The sequence below is a fragment of the Malus sylvestris genome, chromosome 15 (assembly GCF_916048215.2).
Source record: "Malus sylvestris chromosome 15, drMalSylv7.2, whole genome shotgun sequence".
Lineage (NCBI taxonomy): Eukaryota > Viridiplantae > Streptophyta > Magnoliopsida > Rosales > Rosaceae > Malus > Malus sylvestris.
The window spans coordinates 12168302-12188706 of NC_062274.1; the positions used below are offsets into that span (position 1 = coordinate 12168302).

General features: G+C 39.4%; 3 protein-coding genes and 1 long non-coding RNA gene across 10 annotated transcripts; 2 read left to right on the top strand and 2 right to left on the bottom strand.

The window, feature by feature from the left end:
• The first annotated feature begins 672 nt into the window (after positions 1-672).
• Positions 673-4152, top strand: LOC126604209 (translocase of chloroplast 90, chloroplastic-like). 4 transcript variants are annotated; one of them, XR_007616524.1, is made up of 4 exons: positions 674-904; positions 1178-1309; positions 1504-3813; positions 3919-4152. XR_007616524.1 is itself a non-coding variant. In XM_050271365.1 (3 exons), exons 2-3 carry the CDS (start codon positions 1183-1185, stop codon positions 3759-3761), a joined length of 2385 nt encoding a protein of 794 aa, XP_050127322.1. In that variant the 5' UTR covers positions 673-904; positions 1115-1182; the 3' UTR covers positions 3762-4152. The 4 variants fall into 4 exon arrangements, 2 of the variants coding, with proteins under 2 accessions (XP_050127322.1, XP_050127321.1); XR_007616523.1 differs by having other exon boundaries at positions 3922-4152; XM_050271365.1 differs by having other exon boundaries at positions 673-904; positions 1115-1309; positions 1504-4152.
• An 891-nt stretch (positions 4153-5043) lies between these two features.
• Positions 5044-6789, bottom strand: LOC126604210 (uncharacterized). 4 transcript variants are annotated; one of them, XM_050271366.1, is made up of 2 exons: positions 6580-6789; positions 5044-6486 (listed from the first exon to the last, which is right to left on the bottom strand). In XM_050271366.1, exons 1-2 carry the CDS (start codon positions 6588-6590, stop codon positions 5313-5315), a joined length of 1185 nt encoding a protein of 394 aa, XP_050127323.1. In that variant the 5' UTR covers positions 6591-6789; the 3' UTR covers positions 5044-5312. The 4 variants fall into 4 exon arrangements, with proteins under 4 accessions (XP_050127323.1, XP_050127324.1, XP_050127326.1 ...); XM_050271367.1 differs by having other exon boundaries at positions 6657-6785; XM_050271369.1 differs by having other exon boundaries at positions 6690-6779.
• Positions 6790-11639: 4850 nt separating this feature from the next.
• LOC126604692 (uncharacterized) lies at positions 11640-12614 on the bottom strand. The gene is made up of 2 exons (XR_007616715.1): positions 12338-12614; positions 11640-11914 (listed from the first exon to the last, which is right to left on the bottom strand). It is a non-coding gene; the product is annotated as an uncharacterized LOC126604692 (long non-coding RNA).
• A 3559-nt stretch (positions 12615-16173) lies between these two features.
• On the top strand, positions 16174-20314 carry LOC126603362 (bifunctional purple acid phosphatase 26-like). Its single transcript, XM_050270181.1, has 10 exons — positions 16174-16338; positions 16879-17111; positions 17329-17529; positions 17778-17889; positions 18049-18275; positions 18608-18746; positions 18834-19054; positions 19346-19467; positions 19662-19823; positions 19937-20314. The coding sequence occupies exons 2-10, from the start codon at positions 16914-16916 to the stop codon at positions 20010-20012; spliced, it is 1458 nt and encodes a 485-aa protein (XP_050126138.1). The 5' UTR covers positions 16174-16338; positions 16879-16913; the 3' UTR covers positions 20013-20314.
• The last annotated feature ends 91 nt before the right edge of the window (positions 20315-20405 follow it).

Genomic DNA, 20405 nt, shown 5'->3' on the forward strand with positions numbered 1-20405 from the left:
CAAATTTGAAATGCTACTCTTGGTAGTTTATGATGTTTTTATTTATGCTTTTCTCACCTCATTTTTCTCGATCCACTGTCCATCCATTCAATCTAAGAACCAATGCAAGAGGAAAAAAAAAAGGAAATGTAGAAATCACTTTCCAGACAAAAAAAAAAAAACTTACCCACAAATTAAAATAAAGTAAGATAATTTATTTTTATGATTTTCTCAAAAAAAAAATAAAAATAAAAGGCACAAATCTCATTTTTCTTGTGAAAATTGAAATTGTGAATCGCCTCTCTCTAGGGCGCAAAAAGTATCCCAAATATTTTAGAGTAAATTGTATCAATAGTCTTTTAATTTTAATTAAATTTGGTCTCTCAACTAAAAATTTATTACCATTGGTCCCTCAACTCATAAAAACGTGTAGCTATAATTAAAGTTGAGGAACCATTTCTTCAATTGGGTTAAAATTAAGGCACCATTTCTCTAATTGGATTAAAGTTGAGGGACTATTGGTAATGAATTTTTAGTTGAGAGATTATTGGTAATGAATTTTTAGTTGAGAGACTATAGCTGCACTTTTTGATAAGTTGACCGACCGTATTTTTAGTTCAATAATCATTGTTCCAATTGAGTTAAAAATCATTGTTACAATTTATTCAATATTTTAATATTTTGGTTTTGGAAGTGTTTGGTTCCGGTCTCTGTCTTATCTGGCTAAGCTCCTAGTCATCGTCATCATCTTGTTCCTCCTCAGCCTCTCACACCCTTTCTTTCGTCGCCCCTTACGATTCCTCGGCTCTCTGAATTAGGGTTTCTGAGCTGCCCCAATTCTCGATTCGTTTCCCATGGCTTCGATACTCATCTTCTCCTAATCGTAGAGTAAAAGCATATTCATCGCAAAATTCGTATTTTCCAGGTAAAGTTCTACTTCCCTTTCTTTCAAATTAGCCAGGAAATTCATGAATTTCAATTGAATTCTCATTTCTAGCTGTAAAATTTTCATTTTTGTATTATAATTACTTAAGTAAAGAAGCAAACTTGTTGCAATTATTAGAAGCTTAAACTAAAATATGAAAAGGGATTTTTTAATTTTCTCTGTATTTTCTTGTATTATGATTTGAATTAGATTTACAGAAAGATGGAATATTGTTAGGCACATATGTGATTTTCAGCTGGGAATGTTTTGCAGGAAGGATGAAGAGTCTTAAGGATTGGATTTCTTCTCAGTTAGTTTCCATGCCTTTGGTTTTGCCTCGGCCATTGTCGGGCAGTGACAATTTCTTTAGAGAGGAATCCTCCAATGAAGAGTTTGATGACCAAGGTAATACCGCCCTTCCGATACTTCATCCATTGTGCTTAATGAGTGATTCCTAAGATTGACTGTAAGATGTGCACTTCTTTAGTTTAAGAATTTTGTTTAGTGTAAAAGATGCTAAAAAGTGGAAACCAATATCAATGTACGGGTTGTACATTGTTTGACTATGTGAAGAGAGATCAATGTTTTCTAATTTTCAGGTGCTGCTCACTCGAACACTTTGGTAACACCACGCATCCATCCTGCCGCATCAACCTCATTTAATAGTGATCAGGAAAATCAGTCTGGTCCTTCCCTGCAGCATGCTGTAGTTGAAAATTTGGATCACTCTCATAATCGCTCTGGTAAGAAAAAGATGGATCCTTTGGTAAGAATTGACGATCTTCAAGTTAAGTTTTTGCGCCTCCTCTTACGGCTTGGTCTGTCGCAGAACAATGTTCTGGTGGCTAAGGTTCTTTATCGTATTCACCTGGCTACTTTGATACGAGCAGAAGAATCAGATTTGAAAAGAGTTAATCTCAGGAGTGATAGAGCTAGAACAGTGGCAGCAGAACAAGAGGCATCTGGCCTGCCTGAAATGGATTTCTCTCTCAGAATCCTTGTCCTAGGGAAAACAGGAGTTGGCAAGAGTGCTACAATAAACTCTATATTTGACCAAACGATGACTGAAACCAATGCATTTCGACCTGGCACAAATCGTATTCGAGAGGTTGTGGGAACTGTGAATGGGATTCGAGTAACTATCATCGATACCCCTGGTTTTTTGCCATCATGTACTGGTAATTTCCGCAGAAATAAGAAGATTATGCTCTCTGTGAAGAAATTTATTAGAAAAAGTCCACCTGACATCGTTTTGTTCTTCGAACGCCTCGACCTCATGAGTACTAGCTACAATGACTTCTCCCTCTTGAAGCAAATAACCGAAGTATTCGGTCCTGCAGTTTGGTTTAACACCATTCTTGTCATGACACATTCTTCCCTAGCACTTCCAGAAGGACTTGATGGGAATCCCGTCAATTATGAATCATATGTGAGGCAAAGCACAGATATGGTGCAGCACTATATACACCAGGCAGTGTTTGACTCCAGAATTGAAAACCCTGTGTTGTTAGTTGAGAATCATCTTCAGTGTAGGAAAAATATCGCCGGTGAAAAGATACTTCCAAACGGACAGGTTTGGAAATCCCAGTTTTTGTTATTATGCATTTGTACTAAAGTTCTGAGTGATGTCAATATCCTCATGAAATTTCAAGACAGCATTCATCTGGGGCCCTCAAATGCCACTCACGTGCCTTCTCTGCCGCATCTCCTCTCGTCTCTTCTACGTCATCGCTCTACCATTAGTCCAAGTGGAGGGGATGTTGAAGTTGATGAGAGCTTGGTTTCATATACGCAGGAGGAAGATGAGTATGATCAATTACCTCCAATCCGAATTCTAACAAAATCTCAGTTTGAGAGATTAACAAAATCACAGAAAAAAGACTATCTTGATGAATTGGATTATCGAGAGACCCTTTATCTAAAGAAACAGTTGAAAGAAGAGTATCGTAGGCAGATGGAGGTTAAGCTTTCCAAAGAGAAAAATATGGCAAGTGGTGATAATTCTGACAGTCAGCAGGCTTCCCAAGAAGAGGCTGTTTTATTACCAGAGATGGAGGTCCCTCCAAGTTTTGGCTCTAATTGCCCTGCACACAGGTATCGTTGCCTTGTTACAAGTGATCAGTGGATTATGAGACCTGTTCTTGATTCCCATGGATGGGATAATGATGTGGGCTTGGATGGGGTTAGCTTGGAAGCTGCTATGCAGGTGAACAGGAATGTGTTTACCTCTGTCGCAGGGCAGATGAGCAAGGACAAGCAGGATTTTAGCATTCAATCTGAGTGTGCTGCAGCTTACTTAGACCACAGTGGGACCACATATTCTGTAGGTCTTGATGTTCAGTCTGCTGGTAAAGATACCATCTATACGCTTCACAGCAACACGAAGCTGAGGAAGTTGTGGCACAATGTTGCTGAAAGTGGATTCTCATTGACGTCCTTTGGGAACAAGTATTACATTGGCGGAAAGCTTGAAGACACCATATCAGTTGGGAAGAGATTGAAACTTGTGATGAATGTTGGCCAAATGATGGGTCCTGAGCAAGTGGCGTATGGTGGCAGTGTTGAAGCTACGTTGAGGGGTAGAGACTACCCTGTGAGAAATGACAATGTGAGCCTGATGATGACTATCCTGTCTTTCAATAAAGAGATGGTGTTGGGTGGAAATTTACAGTCCGAGTCCCGGCTGGGGCGAGATATGAGAGTGTCGGTTAATGCTAATATGAATAACCGTAGGATGGGTAAGATAAGCATCAAAACAAGTAGCACTGATCATTTGCAGTTCAGTATGGTTGCGGCTTTCACAATTTTCTGGGCACTTTTACGGAAGAAGGATGTTAAAAGTACAGTTCATGAATAAAGGGAGATTGGATGAGTTTTGGTTGCTGTTTTTTGTATGAAGAGGACAGAAGGTAATTTCAGAAGCTTTGTTCCAAACTTCTAAATGTTCGCTCTCGCTTAAGATGGCAACACGGGAGAATCCTAACGAGCTGCATCTGTTTTTGGCCATTGTTTAGCAGCATTCTTTTGCGTTTAACCGACGTGTTATTGAGTGAAGCGGCCAGCCTCCGAGCAGCGGTGAAGCAGTAAGCTCACTGAAGAGGTTTTTGTAGTGAAGTAAATTGAGGCAATAAGTGTACAGTTAAATCGTAGAGATGGTCTGTCTTATGTCTATGATATTCACAAAATAATTTGAAATAGGATTAGCAATAGGTGGAAATCAATATGATGTTTATGGTCCATGTTATTTATATTGTTATTGTTTACTTTCTTGGGTCTATTTTTTATGTTTTACTTCAAAAATCATGTTTACCAAAAATTATCCAAATCCGAAATCTTATGATTGTTGGATGAAATTTGTATTTCTTGGTAGAACTGTATTCGATCATTTTTTTAACTACAAATTAATGATTTTGAATTTGTCTAATGGACTTCCAGATAACTTGTCTAATGACTTTTCGGCAAACTTCGTAAAAGATTTCAGAGATTTGTCATCAATCATTCGTATTCTGAATCTGTGGTAGCCCAGAAACATGCCTAAGCTAAGAATATCCCCTCGTACATATATATTCTGATTCCTAAAACCTTACAAAGGGCTCTCTTCTGCTAGTCGGAAACAAGTAGGAAGAGGCCAAAGTAGCGGTGTCTTAAAACCTCATGTTTGTGTGAAATTTAAATCGTGCAACATTGTATTATTAGTCTATCATGTGACGGTGGTGTCTTCAGAGGATGTAGGCAAGTTTTTTATGCAAACAGGTGACACACTTACACCTGTGTCCGAACAAAATATTCATCAGGAATCAGGATGGGGTGAGGTTGTGAACTGTTGGGAGTATAGGTGAGTAATATCATGAAACCAATCGAATTAGGGATGTGATATCCACACACCTCATTTTACTTCTCACACACCCTTCTAATTTTCGGCCGTTGGATCGGAAGAATTGAAGAAGATCAAATGATAGAAATTAACAAGGGTGTGTGAGAAGTAATTTGAAGTGTGTGAATAGCACATCCCATCGAATTATCAATATCAATACGTGATTAACTTGAAATAATATCGATTGCATTTGAACCAATTTAGGGCACGATATGTATTTGAACCAATTTTTCATAGGTCAATGTTTTGAACCACTAAATACTAATTAGTCACATAAAACAAATAAATTGAATTTTTGTGTACCCTCTTGAATTACACCAAAGCCAATCATATCACCTTCTCCCTTTCGAGAGATTTTTCACTATCACTATCATCCAAGGTGTTACAAATTATGTCATTATACAAATAATAGGATATATATGTTAAAACGTTAATAAATAAAAAAATAAAATTTCTCACCACTTGTATAAAAACACGTGGTGTAACACCCGTCCCGTCAGAATAAAAAATTTATCCTCTCTTTCACCCCCTTAATTAAGGCGAAGCTCCCCACAAAACCTCCGCAAAAATGGTGGCAGCCTCCGCGTCGGAAATAGACGCCTCCCTTACTCTCACCAATATCTGCTGCTTAAACGCCCTCCTCTCCCGCTGCCTCAGCCCCTCCCCCACCTCTAACTGCACTGTGAACCTCGCCACGCAGCTCGAAAACGGGTGGCTCTCCAAGAACCCCTTCTCCCTGCTCTCCCTCATCAAATCACCGCCGTGCTCCGACCTCTGCAACTCCACAAGCTTCTCAATCAACCCCTCCTGTAGCATCGCGTCAATAGCCTCCTTCCGCCCGAAATACCCGATTTCGAACACGCAGACCATCGCCATCACTCGCATTTCCAAATCTTCGGAATTCAGGAAGCTTATGATATTGGGTATTTCTCCGTTGAACTCGATCTCGTCGACGAGCGGCGATTTGATCAGCCTGACGAGCGCGCAGAGTACTCTGATCGCGTTCGGAGACGCGATTTTTATCAGAGAGCTGATCGTCGGCCGACCAATCAAAACTTGACCCACGAAAACATCTTTATTGAACTTGATCAGAGCTGCAATGGCGAAAGCAATGTGTTCTTTGACTCGCTTCGATGACCAAGTCGACTCGCACAGAACAGACTCGAGCGAGGTGACAATTTTGGACTTCAAGATCAAATCTTGCAACTCATGGTTGAACCCCTGCGCAACTCGGTCCTCGAACCGAGTCAGTAGTTTGATCAACTTGTCCTCGTCGCGAATTGGATCTTCTTCCAGAGCTCGCGTCAAGCTATGTAAGCACTCGCGGTCGATCCAAGCTTGAATTTCGGACTCGATAGACCGGGCGAGTTTGGAGAGGCAGTGAGTCGAGCAGCACCGAGTAAGGAAGGAGCGGATGCTGAGGTGGCCGCTGGACTGGCGGAGGGACTCGACGAGGGTTTTGAGGGTGGCGAGGTGCTGGGAGAGGGCGGATAGTTGTGGGTCCCGGGAGAGGATGTTGTCGGACTCGGTCTCGAGCTCGAGGAGGGCGTTAATGGCGGAGGATGAGTTTGAGTGGGGAATCGGGTGGGTCTGTAGCTCGTGGGAGGCTTGTTTTAGAGCTTCTAGGACCTTGAGAACTCGCGGGCCGTCTTCCTTCTGATGGAGCTTGACCTCCATGGATATGGCCATCAGAAGCTGTAGTGATTTTCTGAAGAAAAAGATACGGAGATTAAATTATTGAAATGAAATAAATAAAAATAAACAAATAAGATGGGATTTTCTTGTTTCAATTCAACTCAACTCAACGACCATTCTTGGGTTTGGAAATACATTAATTTATTGATACAAAAGTGGTTGGAAATGGAGTTAGGGTTTTACTTCTGAAAGAGAGTTTTGCAAGAAAGAACTAACTCAAGAAATGCAATGGTATCATTGTGTTTGGGCCACGCATGGGCATGAGGTTCTGATGTTTTGGGGATTTAAGAATGAGATGTGAGCCATGACTTTATCATGTTTTTGCCATTCTTGGGATCGTCGTCTATGATGAGTCTATGCCCCCCAACTACATCACCTATTTGAAAAAGGTCCAAATTATAGGCTTATCAAGCAATTCCAATCATGATCCAAAATACTACAAAGCCCAAATTAAGATGGTGTTATTCACAAGCCATTTTTACTTTCTCCACTCATTTCTTAATTTTCGATGATTGAATTGGAATGATGAAGATTAAAAAGGTATGTGTAGAAGGTAAAAAGCTATGTTTTTGGATAACACCACCCAAATAATATCATCAAATTTGAGAATGGACTAAGTTGAGATGAAGTTTAGGCCATCTCTACTGGATAGGGTTAAAGGTCCAAAAGTCAAAAAATGGCATTATTTGCCCAAATATCCATCTCCAACCGATGACGGGCTATAATTCTACAGAGCTCATTTGGCCATTATTTGGCCAAATGTAACCCTCCCCCTCTTAGCCTAGCTTGCAATAATTAATTCAAATTCAACAATTAGATTTAAAAACATCTAACAATAATTTAATTTAATTAATCAATAAATTTAAAGTATAAACTTAAAACTAATAAGTTATTGAGGGGCTATGTTTACCTATTCGATTGGAGATGATATATGAGCATGGTGTGATACTATTAATTTAAAAATAATTTTTTGCAAGGCTATAATTTTAGACGAAGCTAGTTTAGCCATTTCAATTGGAGATGTCCTTTTCAAAGCCAAAAAACAATCCAATGTTTTTTTTTTTTTTTATTCATAACAAGGGATGTTCCATATTAATTTACACTAATAAAAAAGTGAAGATTTGAACCTCAAATACAGTGGCTTTAAGATAATCCAATGCTTTTGTTAAATCACGGAACTTATATGCCTTGTCATTCCTCAAGTTGGGGATATGTTACTGACCCTCTTAGTCGTACTTTCATTTTTCTTTTTCAACTCTTCTAATCATCTTGCAATATTTTAGGAGAATTGTTATTGGCACTTCAAAAATCTCATTCTACACTCCAAACTTTCTATATTTGGAAAGAAAAATACACTTGTGAAGAGTGTAAAATGAGATTTTTGGAGTGCCAATACCACTTCTCTATTTTATAATGTCATAGTTCACAAAGATCACTTCCAGGGCCGGCCCTGAGAATTTGGGCGCCCTAGGCAAGCTTTCGAAGTGGGGTCCTAAAATTCTCTGATCTCCGGTTCTTTGTACATTGATTTATATAAAAAAAATTCGCTAAATACATAAAAAGTTATATTTTCACATCAAATATCATTACAAATTAATATCAAAAGAAGATATATATACAAACATTATTTAAACATTACATGATTCATGTTTTTAGACACAAATATACTAAATGTTTGCAGTCAATTGTTTAAGATTGAGAGTGAAGAACAATAAAACTTGATGATCAAGAGAGTTTTAACAATAAAACTTGATTGACGAGTATAATAAATTCAACGCCAATTGTTTCTCTTGTGTTTTTTGTTCTTCTAAAATCAACATCAGACTAACGAATAGAATATTAAAATAATCCATTGAATAAAAAGTTATTGAAAAGAAAAATATAAAATTCAAAGTTTTGATTACCTTAAAATACAATCTTTAAGACCATATGATAGTTAGTTTAAACATTCAATAGAAATGAAGAGAATGGGAAGTTAATTTAAACATTCGATAGAAATGGAGAAAATGAGAAGTTGAAAGAAAAAAGATTGCAAAGAGACTTGAGTTTTATAACTTTATATGCATTTGGACAAATGGATTGGGAGTTGGACAGACAGATTGGCAGTAAATTTGAAAAACAAGAAAACTTAAGAAAAATCTAGTGACTGAAAGGCAGCTTCGTGTTTCAAACTCAACACCCCAAAGAAAAATGAAGCCAACATTTCCACTACACTAACAAATGAATTATGATATTTCTTACCTTTTTTTATATTTATATGTTAATTACAGGATATAAATTTTTTTTTGGGCCTTTCGAAGTGGGGGCCCTAGGCAGGCACCTACTTAGGCTACCCTCAGGGCTGGCCCTGATCACTTCACAAAGTTTTACTGTTTAATTGAACAACATAGTTAGTATATTTATTAGATAATTATTAGACGACTAAATAACATCATTTTTTAACAAATCTGATCGGTCAAGAGTAACATATAAAATGAACGCTTTGAATCACCATCAACACTACAAAATAAAAAAGTATGTTGATGCACAAAACCGGAGGTCTTGGAACAACTTAAATCCGACTGTGAATCTGCAAGTAATGTAAATAACACAAGATGTATTGTGGTTCACCCCAAGGTTTGGGCTACGTCCACACTGATTATGTATTTATCTGAGAAGTGAGGGAGAGAGATTCAAAGCCTCCGAGGGTGAGAGTGAGGTCTCTGATGGCCTAGGAGATGGCCTCATCTAATTGTGAAGGTGAAGGGTCCTTTTATAGAATAAGGACTCCTCACTTATTACATATTTGCCCATTCCTTTATCACATAATTACATTTAAGTCCCTTGAGTATTTGTACGATATCTAAATACGAGGCCCTGAATATGGTTTAAACAGTAGTCCCCCAAGTCTTCAGTCAAGAAAGTCTTTTGGCTAGAGACTTGAAATTCAGTCCATGTGTGGGCCGAAGTAACAAGATGTTGTCTTGAACTGATGTTCGATATGAGGCGGTGCTTAATCTGAAATGATGCTCAACTAGAAGTAGCACACGCTGCGAGACTGCTCGACTCATGGCTTATGTTGCCTTGGTTGGCTCGGCTTGTGGCGTTTGAAGGTGAGGGGGTCCCTTTTATAGAATAAGGGCTCGCTCCTCAATACATAAATGATGAGTTAGAGTTGATGCTCGCGGCGAGGCGGTTGCTCAGTAGGCGGTAATGCTCTCTAATGGTTGTGAGGGAGTCCCTTTTATAGAATAAGGACTCGCTCCTCAATACATAAGTGATGGGTTAGGAGTGATGCTCGCGGCGAGGTGGTTGCTTAGCTGGTGGCGTTGCTCTCTAATGAAGGTGAGGGAGTCCCTTTTATAGAATAAAGGCTCGCTCCTCAATACATAAGTGATGGGTTAGGAGTGATGCTCGCGGCGAGGCGGTTGCTCAGTTGGCGGCGTTGCTTTCTAATGAAGGTGAGGGAGTCCATTTTATAAAATAAGGGTTCATTCCTCAGTCCATGAATAATGGGTGCTCTCTAATGAAAATGAGGGAGTCCATTTTATAGAATAAGGGCTCGCTCCTTAATACATAAATAATGGGCTAAGTCCCCCAAGTATTTTTCATGAGGCCCAGTTGAGGCCCAATATATGATACATAATGTAGTCCCCCAAGTCTTTGGTCAATAGTGTCTGTTGGCTGGAGACTTCAAATTGAATCCATGTATGGGCCGAAGTGGCGGTTGTTCGGAGGCGGTATTTGTATACCCTGCATTGAAGCTTTGTAGGTGAAGCTTTGCAAGTGAAGCTTTGAAGCTAGAGTTCTGTAAATGAAGCTTTCGAAGTTGGAGCTTTTATAAATGAAGATTTTGAAGCTAGAGCTCTGTAAATGAAGCTTTTGAAGCTGATTGACATGAGTGATGCTCATGAATGTTTATGTTGATTGACATGAGTGATGCTCATGGATGTTGTCATAAGTGATGCTCATGAATGTTAACATGAATGATGGTCATGAATGTTTATGTATGATTGTCATGAGTGATGCTCATGAATATTTATGTATGAATGACATGAGTAATGCTCATGTATAATTTGGAGTACTGGGCGTACTTTTGATCACCTGGTTGGTGGCATGAAGGAAAGTACGAATTGTACATTTCATCACCTAGTTGGTGGTATGAATGGCTAGTTGCCAAATGATATTAGAGTATGGGTTGTACATTTCATCACCTGGTTGGTGGTAATAGCGGCGGGTTGCCGAATAATTTTGGAGTATTGGGCGTACTTTTGATCACCTGGTTGGTGGTAATAGCGGCAGGTTGCCGAATAATTTTGGTAGTACTGGGCGTACTTTTGGTCGCCTGGTTGGTGCTATTTTGGGCTTTGCCATTTTTATTTTATTTTTTATGATTACCCTCTGATGGGGTTTATACAGATGTTTCCAAAAGATAAGGAAAATAAATTACATAATTCTGGTGGGGTGTTTATTCCTCACTTTTGCTTTCTCCTTTTGCTTTTCTTAATCTCCTCGCTCATTCTCTATCCATTTCTTCCCTTTTTCTTTTTCTGAAATATTCTCTCAACAACATCATGATCTTTTCTTTTTCTATTCTGTTCATTTTTCCAGCAAGCCCACTTGACAGCGGATTGCACGTTACTCTCCAGCTCTTTCCATCATGACCTACAATAGGCTGTATAATTCCCTCTATTGCAGTAGGATTTACAGGAAGCGGTCGGCGATGAAGACAACGGGTCCAGAGCCGTTGTGGAGGGAGATGATAGGCTCGTACTGGACTTGGAGGTTGCGGATGAGCTGCTTGAGCTCCGAGATGGGTTTGGCATGACCTACCTTTTTCTTCAATCCCTACCACGAGTGATGGTGAAAATCTCATTCCAATCAAGTCTGATCTCAAATTGCTACCCGATGAACTTGCGACATTGTTCCCGAAATGGCCTGAAAATGTAGGATTTGAATGTAACTCATAATCCAAGATCTCTTCTTTAGTAACAATTGCCTTCTCATATTCCTGTTTATGACAATAAACTGCATAAGCCAGGCCGCCGGTCACACTTTGATCGAAAATTTCAACGATCGGAGTGGAGCAGAGCCTATGCGGTTGGTGCAACTAGGGCTGGGTTCGGTTTGAAACGGTTCGGTTTTTTGCTAAAACCGAAACCGAACCGAAATTTCGGTTCGGTTCGGTTCGGTCCGATTTTTTTTCGGTTTTTTTCGGTTCGGTTTTTTTCGGTTTTGATTTTTTTCGGTTCGGTTTCGGTTTTTTTTCGGTTTTTTCATGATTTTTTTTTTTTAATATATGGAGCTTGAAGCACATTTTTTTTCTGCATTCGGCTGCAAATTTACCCTTTCTCTCCATTAACCCTCGTCGAAACAGTAACGATTTGAGGCATGCAACAACTGTTTCTTGTTCCTGTGATCTGAGGAGGAAAAGGATTTCATCCACCCAACTTCAGTGCCCACTGCAAAACGAAAAGATTAAAACTTTAGTCACAAAAAATCCACCGAAAAATATAAAGATTACAAAAATAATTGGAAACATTACCCAGAAAAAAAATTGAACTTCAAACGGAATTTAAAAATCAACATTGACATAAAAAAAATTATCAAAAACAAACAAAAAAGGTCAATTGAGAAAGGAGTATGCAAAAATGAAGAAAAGAATTGCGAAAAAAGGGGATAATCAAATATAGATATCAAGGTAGAAAAAAAGAAAGGGAAAGAAATGGGTGAGACTCTCACAACACAAAAATCAAACAAATCTACAATACAAAACAAAACAACAACCCATAAATTTACACCAAAATTTCAGATTCCCTCCATGGAATTTACTCTAAAAAAACCCATAAATCGACAAAATAAATAAGAGAGATTGGAGATCTTACCCTGGAGTGAGAAGATCGAGAAACGGAGAGAGAAGAATGGAGAAGAATGGAGAAATTTGGACAAGAAGGGAGTCTGGAGGCGCAGGGCAGAGAGAGAGAGAAGAGGGGAATGAAAAAAGAAAAGGTTGGCTGCTACTACTAGTGGCTAGGGTTTTGTTGATTTCTAATTGCACAAAAGGCTATAGATTTATATCTTTATAAATAGTTTAGTTATACAACTATAACAAAACAATACCAATTGCCATGTTGGTTTCGTTGAAACCTCTCAACAGGAGTGCACGGGTTCAAACCCACATGCCTCCAGAACTTTAGAGATTTTTTTATTTTTTATAATTAAAATATTATAAAAAAATAATTAAATATATATTCGGTTCGGTTCGGTTCGGTTCGGTTTTCGAACCTCAAAAACCGAAACCGAACCAGCCATATTCGGTTCGGTTCGGTTTGACAGTTTTCGGTTCGGTTTTTTTTCGGTTCGGTTTTTTTCGGTCTCGGTTCGGTTTGGTTCTCGGTTTTTTTCGGTTTTCGGTTTTTTGAACCCACCCCTAGGTGCAACGGCGTGTAAACTGTACTCACTCCCGTGGAAGAAAGGTTCGTTGGGAAACGAGCTGAGAGATGCGAGAATCACATAGAGCTGAGAGCTGAGAGCTGCAGAAGCCCAATAAGAAGGCTTAAGATTTTCGCCACAATCGCCAAACTACTGCTCGAAAATTCAGTTGTATTCTGCATCGCTGCCTTGAATTCTTGAACGAAGGTCAAGTTGAGATCTGCCAGAGAGTCCAAACAAGTCTCATGATCTGTCAATTTGGTGCTCAGCCACGTCTTTGATGTCGTTGATTTTGGCGGTGAGGGAAAACTTGTTGCCCTGATTCACATCCATGGAGGTCAGTGAGTCGTCGAGTCTATCAACCACGCCTTCAAACAGGCCCTCGCAGACGTCTAGAACTTTCTTGAGGTGGGTGTTATTGGTGATGTTCAGGCCGATTTTTGCCCCGTGATTACACCCAGTAGGGAGTCAAGGAAAAAAAAAACAAGAATGGACACCATGGATGGGATGCCATAGTGAACTGCAACTCGGATATGTGTATGAAATGTGAACTGTAACTCGAATTAATGGCATAACTTCCCACGAAGCAGTGCTCCAACATAGTCATGGAGTCTCCGTCAACAGCATCGGAAGTAGACGGAGGTGGGCATATCGGTGGTCGGTGGGCTGCGGAAGAAGGGGCTTGGCGTGAGGCCATGGCTACTTCTGGACTCCAACGGGCAAACCCAAGTTGTAGAAGCCGGGCATTATGGGTCGGGTCGGGTCAGAGTCGTCCTCCGCTGAGGCTGTGGCCGACTTGGATGGGTGGTGATTGGGATGAGGGATTCTCATCACTGCGGTTGGGAATTGGGACTTGCAGGTCAACCTCTCCTGAATCCCTCTCTGCTTTGTTAGAGCTGGGATGAGTTGCTGTGTTCCAAGTTTTGCTACAAAGAATTAAATATGAGATCAGAGATGGTAGACAAGATTAATACCCCAGACTCAACTGGGGGAGACATTTTGCAGTAAGCCCAAAATACGGGGAGGTCGTCGGGGAGGTTGTTGTTATAAAGGTCGAGGACGGTGAGGTCGAGAGAGAGAATGTTTGGTTTTTTGTGACTTGTCTGTAAGAAGATAATAGAGTGAGAGAGAGAGAGAGGTTACTGGGTTTCTGAGTTTTTGTGATTTTGCAGATTCATGGTGGAGGTGAAAAAATGAAAGAGAACCGACACAACTTTTCGAATCGATTCTCACAGATGGCGCCAAATGTTGATGCACAAAACCGGAGGTCTTGGAACAACGTAAATCCGATCGTGAATCTGCAAGTAATGTAAATAACACAAGATGTATCGTGGTTCACCCCAAGGTTTGAACTACATCCACACTGATTATGTATTTATCTGAGAAGTGTGGGAGATAGATTCAGAGCCTCTGAGTGAGAGAGTGAGGTCTCTGATGGCCTAGGAGATGGCCTCTGCTAATTGTGAGGGTGAGGTATCCTTTTATAGAATAAGGACTCCTCACTTATTACATATTTGCCCCTTCCTTTATCACATAATTATATTTAAGTCCCCCGAGTATTTGTATGAGATCTAAATACGAGGCCCTAAATATGGTATAAACAAAGTAGAACATAAATATTCAATAACAACACAACATGAGGCCCAATTACAGAACAAAAATGGACCCCAAAAGCAAACGGCAAAAAAGCCCAAAACAAAGTTTTGAGCGCAACCCAAAACAAACCGTAACTGTCTGCATCCACCACCGTCGCCAGAGCGCTGCATACTGAGCCTCCAACAACCACCATAATTCAAGTTGATCACAGCGCCATAAGTGGATGAAAAGAAGACTGGATCATCCTCCAAAGAGCACCGACGAAATTGCAGCCACAGTGGATCATCCTCATGGTGGAATGTTTCCATCAAATCGAAAAATATGTCAGTGAATTATTCAAAACAGCCAACAGTGGAATGAAAACGATACGAAAAACAAATTAAAGGGATATTCAATTTCAATTTCGATCCTATTGCACCAAACAGTGAAACCAAAATTAAAGAACAGACACACATATATCAAATGAATGTAATTCCATCCCCACAACCTTCATTGTGACAGCTACAAATCTTGTACTCCCCACCTAGAAATTTAGAACCCAAAACATAATCTATACCATTCCTAATTCAAAAACCCTAAATCCCTAAACCAAAAATTCATATAAATAACAAACGCCTAATTCAAAATTACCAAAATTATAGCAGGCGACGACGGTGATGGGGTGATGATGATCGCGAAGACGGTGCTGTCGTCTAAGAATCGAGATGGGTGGTGCCGACGAAGAGGAGAGAATCGAGATGGTTTGTGCCATCGTGGTTCTAGGACCTGGGTGCTTTGGAATATCATCAAGGAGGAGAGAAAGATGGGTGATGTCGTTGAGGAGGAGAAGACAGAAGATGAGAAGGATGGGTGGTGCCGACGAGGATGAGAGAATCGAGATGGGTGATGTTGTTGAGGAGGAGAAGACAAAATAGTGGGTGGTATGGACTTTGGAGAGAAGATTGGACCGGGAAACTGAGTGGGCTTGGGAGAAACAGGTCCGGCCAGGGCCCTGTTTCTATGATCTTTTGGACCCACCCCGCCTTGTTAATTTCTTGAACTCGCCCAGCCCCGTTTGTGTTTTACAATTTTAAAACCCGCCCCGCCCTGCGGGTTTAGTATCCGTTTGCCCACCCCTACTATTCATTGATTCTCTTGATCTTGCGATTATCGACATCGTCGTCTTCTGGAAAGTCTCAACTGGGGCCTCGATGATCAAGGTGTGTCGGGGGTTAAGAGGAAAGAGTGGGTTTGAGGAGAGAGAAAGGATGAGAGGTGAAGAGGGAGGGGATGGAGAAGTGGGTCGTCAGAGGGGGGTTCTGGGTTTGTTTTGTTTGGTTGTTTTTTTTTTTAAATTTTTTTTAAAAATAGGGTAAATAAATATTATTATATTTTAAATGCATAAAAAATTATTTTTTTGCCACATGGCACAAATGTGGCAGACAGCACAACTATGGATCTTATATTTGCCATATCATCACTTAACGGTTTACTTAATAAATTTTCTAACGGATGTATAAAATTGAAATAAAATGATAAGTAAATATATGAAATTAAAATGTTTTAAGATATTGTAAGAAATTGAAATTGACCCCAAACCTGAAGGGTAAAATGTAATTTTCCCAAAATCTCACGTCCTTTGGATATAGTTTCCTCTAACCTCGTCGCCTGTACAGTGTGTGGGTCCCTTTCATAAAGACTTGAACAGACCAATCCAATCTCGTCGCCTGTACCCGAACGGTCCGAGGTTATAGTTTCCTCTTAACCTATGCCACACCACGTCAACTCATCGGATGCCCCTAATACACGCCTTCCCCCTCCAACTAATAATTAGTTCACACTCTCTCTCTCCTCAACCACTCCAAGCTATGAATTTCTGGTACTCTCTCTCTCTCTCTAACTTTGAATTTTTTCTTTTTCTTTTTCTGTTTGATCTATTTAATTTGGCAGAATATTAGTGCTAATTATTCAATTATAATGAGTTTTTAGTTGTTTAGTTGTGTTCCTGTGTGTTAATGTGGATTGGAAATGTTTGTATTCAGCAGAAATTCAATTGGAATTTTAATGGGTTTGGTTATATTTGATTTACCCAAATCATCTGTTTATATCCATATCTAACTCTAACAAGTGATTTTTTTGAATAAATTTTGGTGCTTTAATGTTGTTGGATTGTTGGAATTTGCAACTGCAAATTTTTTCAAGTAAAAGTTGAAGGGTTTGTGAAAATTTGAAAATTTGATGTGGCCTCGATTGAGAGGAGGATCATTTTCCGGGGCAGGAGCAGAAATTGTCCCTTTTCCCTTTTCGTCGAATGTTTCTTCTTTAGTTGGTTTTTCTGGTTGAGCGAATTGTCTGGCATTCGACACTCGGTCGCTGATATGGCTGACTGCTTATTTCTTGTTTCTTATTCTTCTTGTAGTGGAGTTAGTTTTACTGTAATTTGCTGAATGAACAATGACGGCAGTGGTTACTAGGACGGAGTCCACGCTGCTTCGAATTATCCTTACCTCCTTCGTCTTGTTGAGCTTTTTGAGGAGTGGGAATGCTGCAGGAATCACGAGTACTTTCATTCGATCTGAGCATCCATCGGTTGACATCCCTCTGAACAATAAAGTATTTGCGGTGCCGAAGCGTTACAATGCTCCACAACAAGTGAGAATTCATAGCCTGTTTGACATTGCTGTAGAAAAATAGGCACATTTTACAGGTTTTCAGAATTCGGGATGTGGAAAGTTACGGTTCCTGATTTTTTCCAACAATTTTGATTAAATCAAAAGTGCTATATTTAATACGAATAGAATGAAAATCCTTTACCAATGTTGATGTTTTGAGCTGTAATGTTCTTACACACTTTAAACATTCGTTGCAGGTGCATATCACCCAAGGTGACTATGATGGAAAGGCTGTAATCATCTCATGGGTTACGGCCAACGAACCAGGGGATAGTAAAGTGCAGTATGGTACATCAGAGAAAAAATACGAGTTTTCTGCTAAGGGTGTCGTGACAAACTACACCTTCTACCAGTATAAGTCTGGCTACATCCATCACTGTCTTGTCGAAGGCCTAGAGGTAACGATGATTAATACTTTGTGAAGTATACTAGTATAAGCATATGTGGTGAAATGTTCACTCGTGTGACAACGATTTTGTCTCAGTTAACAACGTAAACTTAAAGTTTTAATCGACTCTGTGAATTGGTGTCTCCAAGTTTCCCAACTTATGTTCCCACCTTGTTCAATGTTTTAGACGCAATATACAAACTTGTTCATTCTCTTGCTTATAGTTTCACTAAACCTTCAATTATGTCTTGTTTTCAGTATGACACAAAGTACTATTACAAAATTGGAAATGGCGATTCATCTCGAGAATTTTGGTTTACAACACCTCCAAAGATCGATCCAAATTCTCATTACACATTTGGGATCATAGGTGAGTTGTTTTCTCTCTGGAAAGTGTCCGATAACAGTTAGTTTCTCTATGCTGTGACCACAGCCTGATATATTTGTATCCTAAGATTCTTATCATTGTGTGTAAAATAATGTTGAATATTGTAGTTTCTCCTGATAAATCATTATCTGTATGTTGCAGGTGATTTGGGTCAGACATTTAACTCTCTGTCAACTCTTGAGCACTACATGAAGAGTTCAGGACAGGCTGTTTTATTCGTTGGAGATCTTTCCTATGCTGATAGATATCAGTATAATGAAGTGGGTTTACGGTGGGACACATGGGCTCGATTCATCGAGCAAAGTACTGCGTATCAGCCATGGATGTGGTCTGCTGGCAATCATGAAATTGATTACATGCCTTATATGGTAAAGTATCAAGCATAGCTTACAGAACTGTCTGAGTTACTTTTGTAGCTATAAGTCTCTTTTTATTATTTTGTGACCCTAGAACCGTACAAACAACAACAACAACAACAAAGCCTTATCCCACTAAGTTGGGTCAGTTGTATGAATCCTAGAATGCCTAGAACCATATTGGATGAAAATATAGATCCATGACATAAAAAAGTTGTAAAATTCTACTGATATCCAAATCAGTTTATGTACATGATTTGTTGTTTTCCGAAACTCCAATCATGTTAACAGGGCAACCTAAAAATTGTTGCTTTATCTAACCAATACTTCTGTACATATTCTAGGGAGAAGTTACTCCGTTCAAGAACTATCTTCATCGGTATGCTACTCCTCATTTGGCCTCTAATAGTAGCAATCCTCTTTGGTATGCCATCAGACGTGCATCAGCTCATATAATTGTGTTGTCCAGTTACTCTCCATTTGGTAATTGTACATTCCTACACTTGCAAATATGTGAACAGACTATTTTGTGCCGGTATACCTTACGTCAATTATTAACTTTGTCACCAGTGAAGTACACGCCTCAATGGAGGTGGCTAGCAGAAGAATTGAAAAGGGTTGACAGGGAAAAGACACCTTGGCTCATAGTCCTTATGCATGTTCCATTATACAATAGTAACGACGTTCATTACATGGAAGGTGAAAGCATGCGAGCAGTGTTTGAGAGATGGTTCGTTCAATACAAAGTTGATGTGGTGTTTGCTGGCCATGTCCATGCTTATGAGAGATCGGTATGATTCTTTACCTTCTATTTTTTTCTATCGCATCCTATTATATGATATGGTGTAGTTGATACTATAGTCATGACTACGGCATTCAACATTGGAGTACAGTCTTACAATTCCATTCATCTTCGTGTGTACACAAACAGTCTGTTATTCTGGTATGGAGGTCCATTGAAGTTTGTAATACTTAACGGGATTTTCGTTTCGTTCATACATACTGTGCCAGTTCATCTTATATCAATTACACATTTCATCGCTAGATTGAGATTTATGTTTTCCTTTCGCCTTTATTTTCAGTATCGAATCTCCAATATACGATACAACGTAACAAGCGGTTACCAGTACCCGATACCAGACAAATCGGCTCCTGTATACATAACTGTTGGAGATGGAGGGAACCAAGAAGGCCTTGCTGGAAGGTAAGAACTTTATTCTAGTTTTTTCTTTTACGTTTTTGTTCCGTTAATAGGTTAAAGATCAGTCGAAATACATGATAGCATAATTAAGAAACATAATTTCATTACGCAGATTTGACGACTAACAATCTGTAGGGAAATCAAGTTCTTTTTGTGCAGACAGTCATGACTAACAATTTCTCCAATGGTTTCTGTAGGTTTAGGAATCCACAACCAGATTATTCTGCATTCCGAGAAGCCAGCTACGGGCATTCCACGCTTGAGCTTATAAACAGGACACACGCACTCTATCATTGGAACCGCAATGATGATGGGAAGAAAACCGCAATGGACGCATTTATATTAGACAACCAGTACTGGTGAGTATAGCCATACGGTATTCATGTTTTAGGTGCCAAAACAGCGAGCAATTCACTTTTCGATAACGCAAATTAGTAAATGTGTTTGATATGATTGAGTTTTGGTAATGCAGGAGTGCGAATCACAGGAGGCGAAAACTGAAGAAGCATAATGTTAGGAAGACAATGGACGAAATTGCTATGTATTGAAAAAAAGATCGATCGCGTCTAAGGGGTCTTTTGCTTGATGAATATCTGATTGAAGAATGCAGAGATGCGTGAAAGTTGAAACATCGGATTAGCTTGTATAGAGACGTGCGTCAATAAGCAATACGATCCCTTGTTGCTTGGCTACTTGTTCATGGTGTTGGAGCTGCCACTAAGTGTGGCAACATAGTTTTGAAATGAAAAATATGTTATAGCATTGGATTTTTATTTTGTTTTGCGACTGTTTCGACTATTTTAAGGAGTTAAATTTAAATACAAAAAAGTGATGTTCGCTCGGAGTACCATTTCTGCTTTTCGTTTTACATGACAAATGTTGTTTGATGATTACAACCTCCAAAATTTAATTGTTTTAGGTAGAAACATGTTTTGTCAATA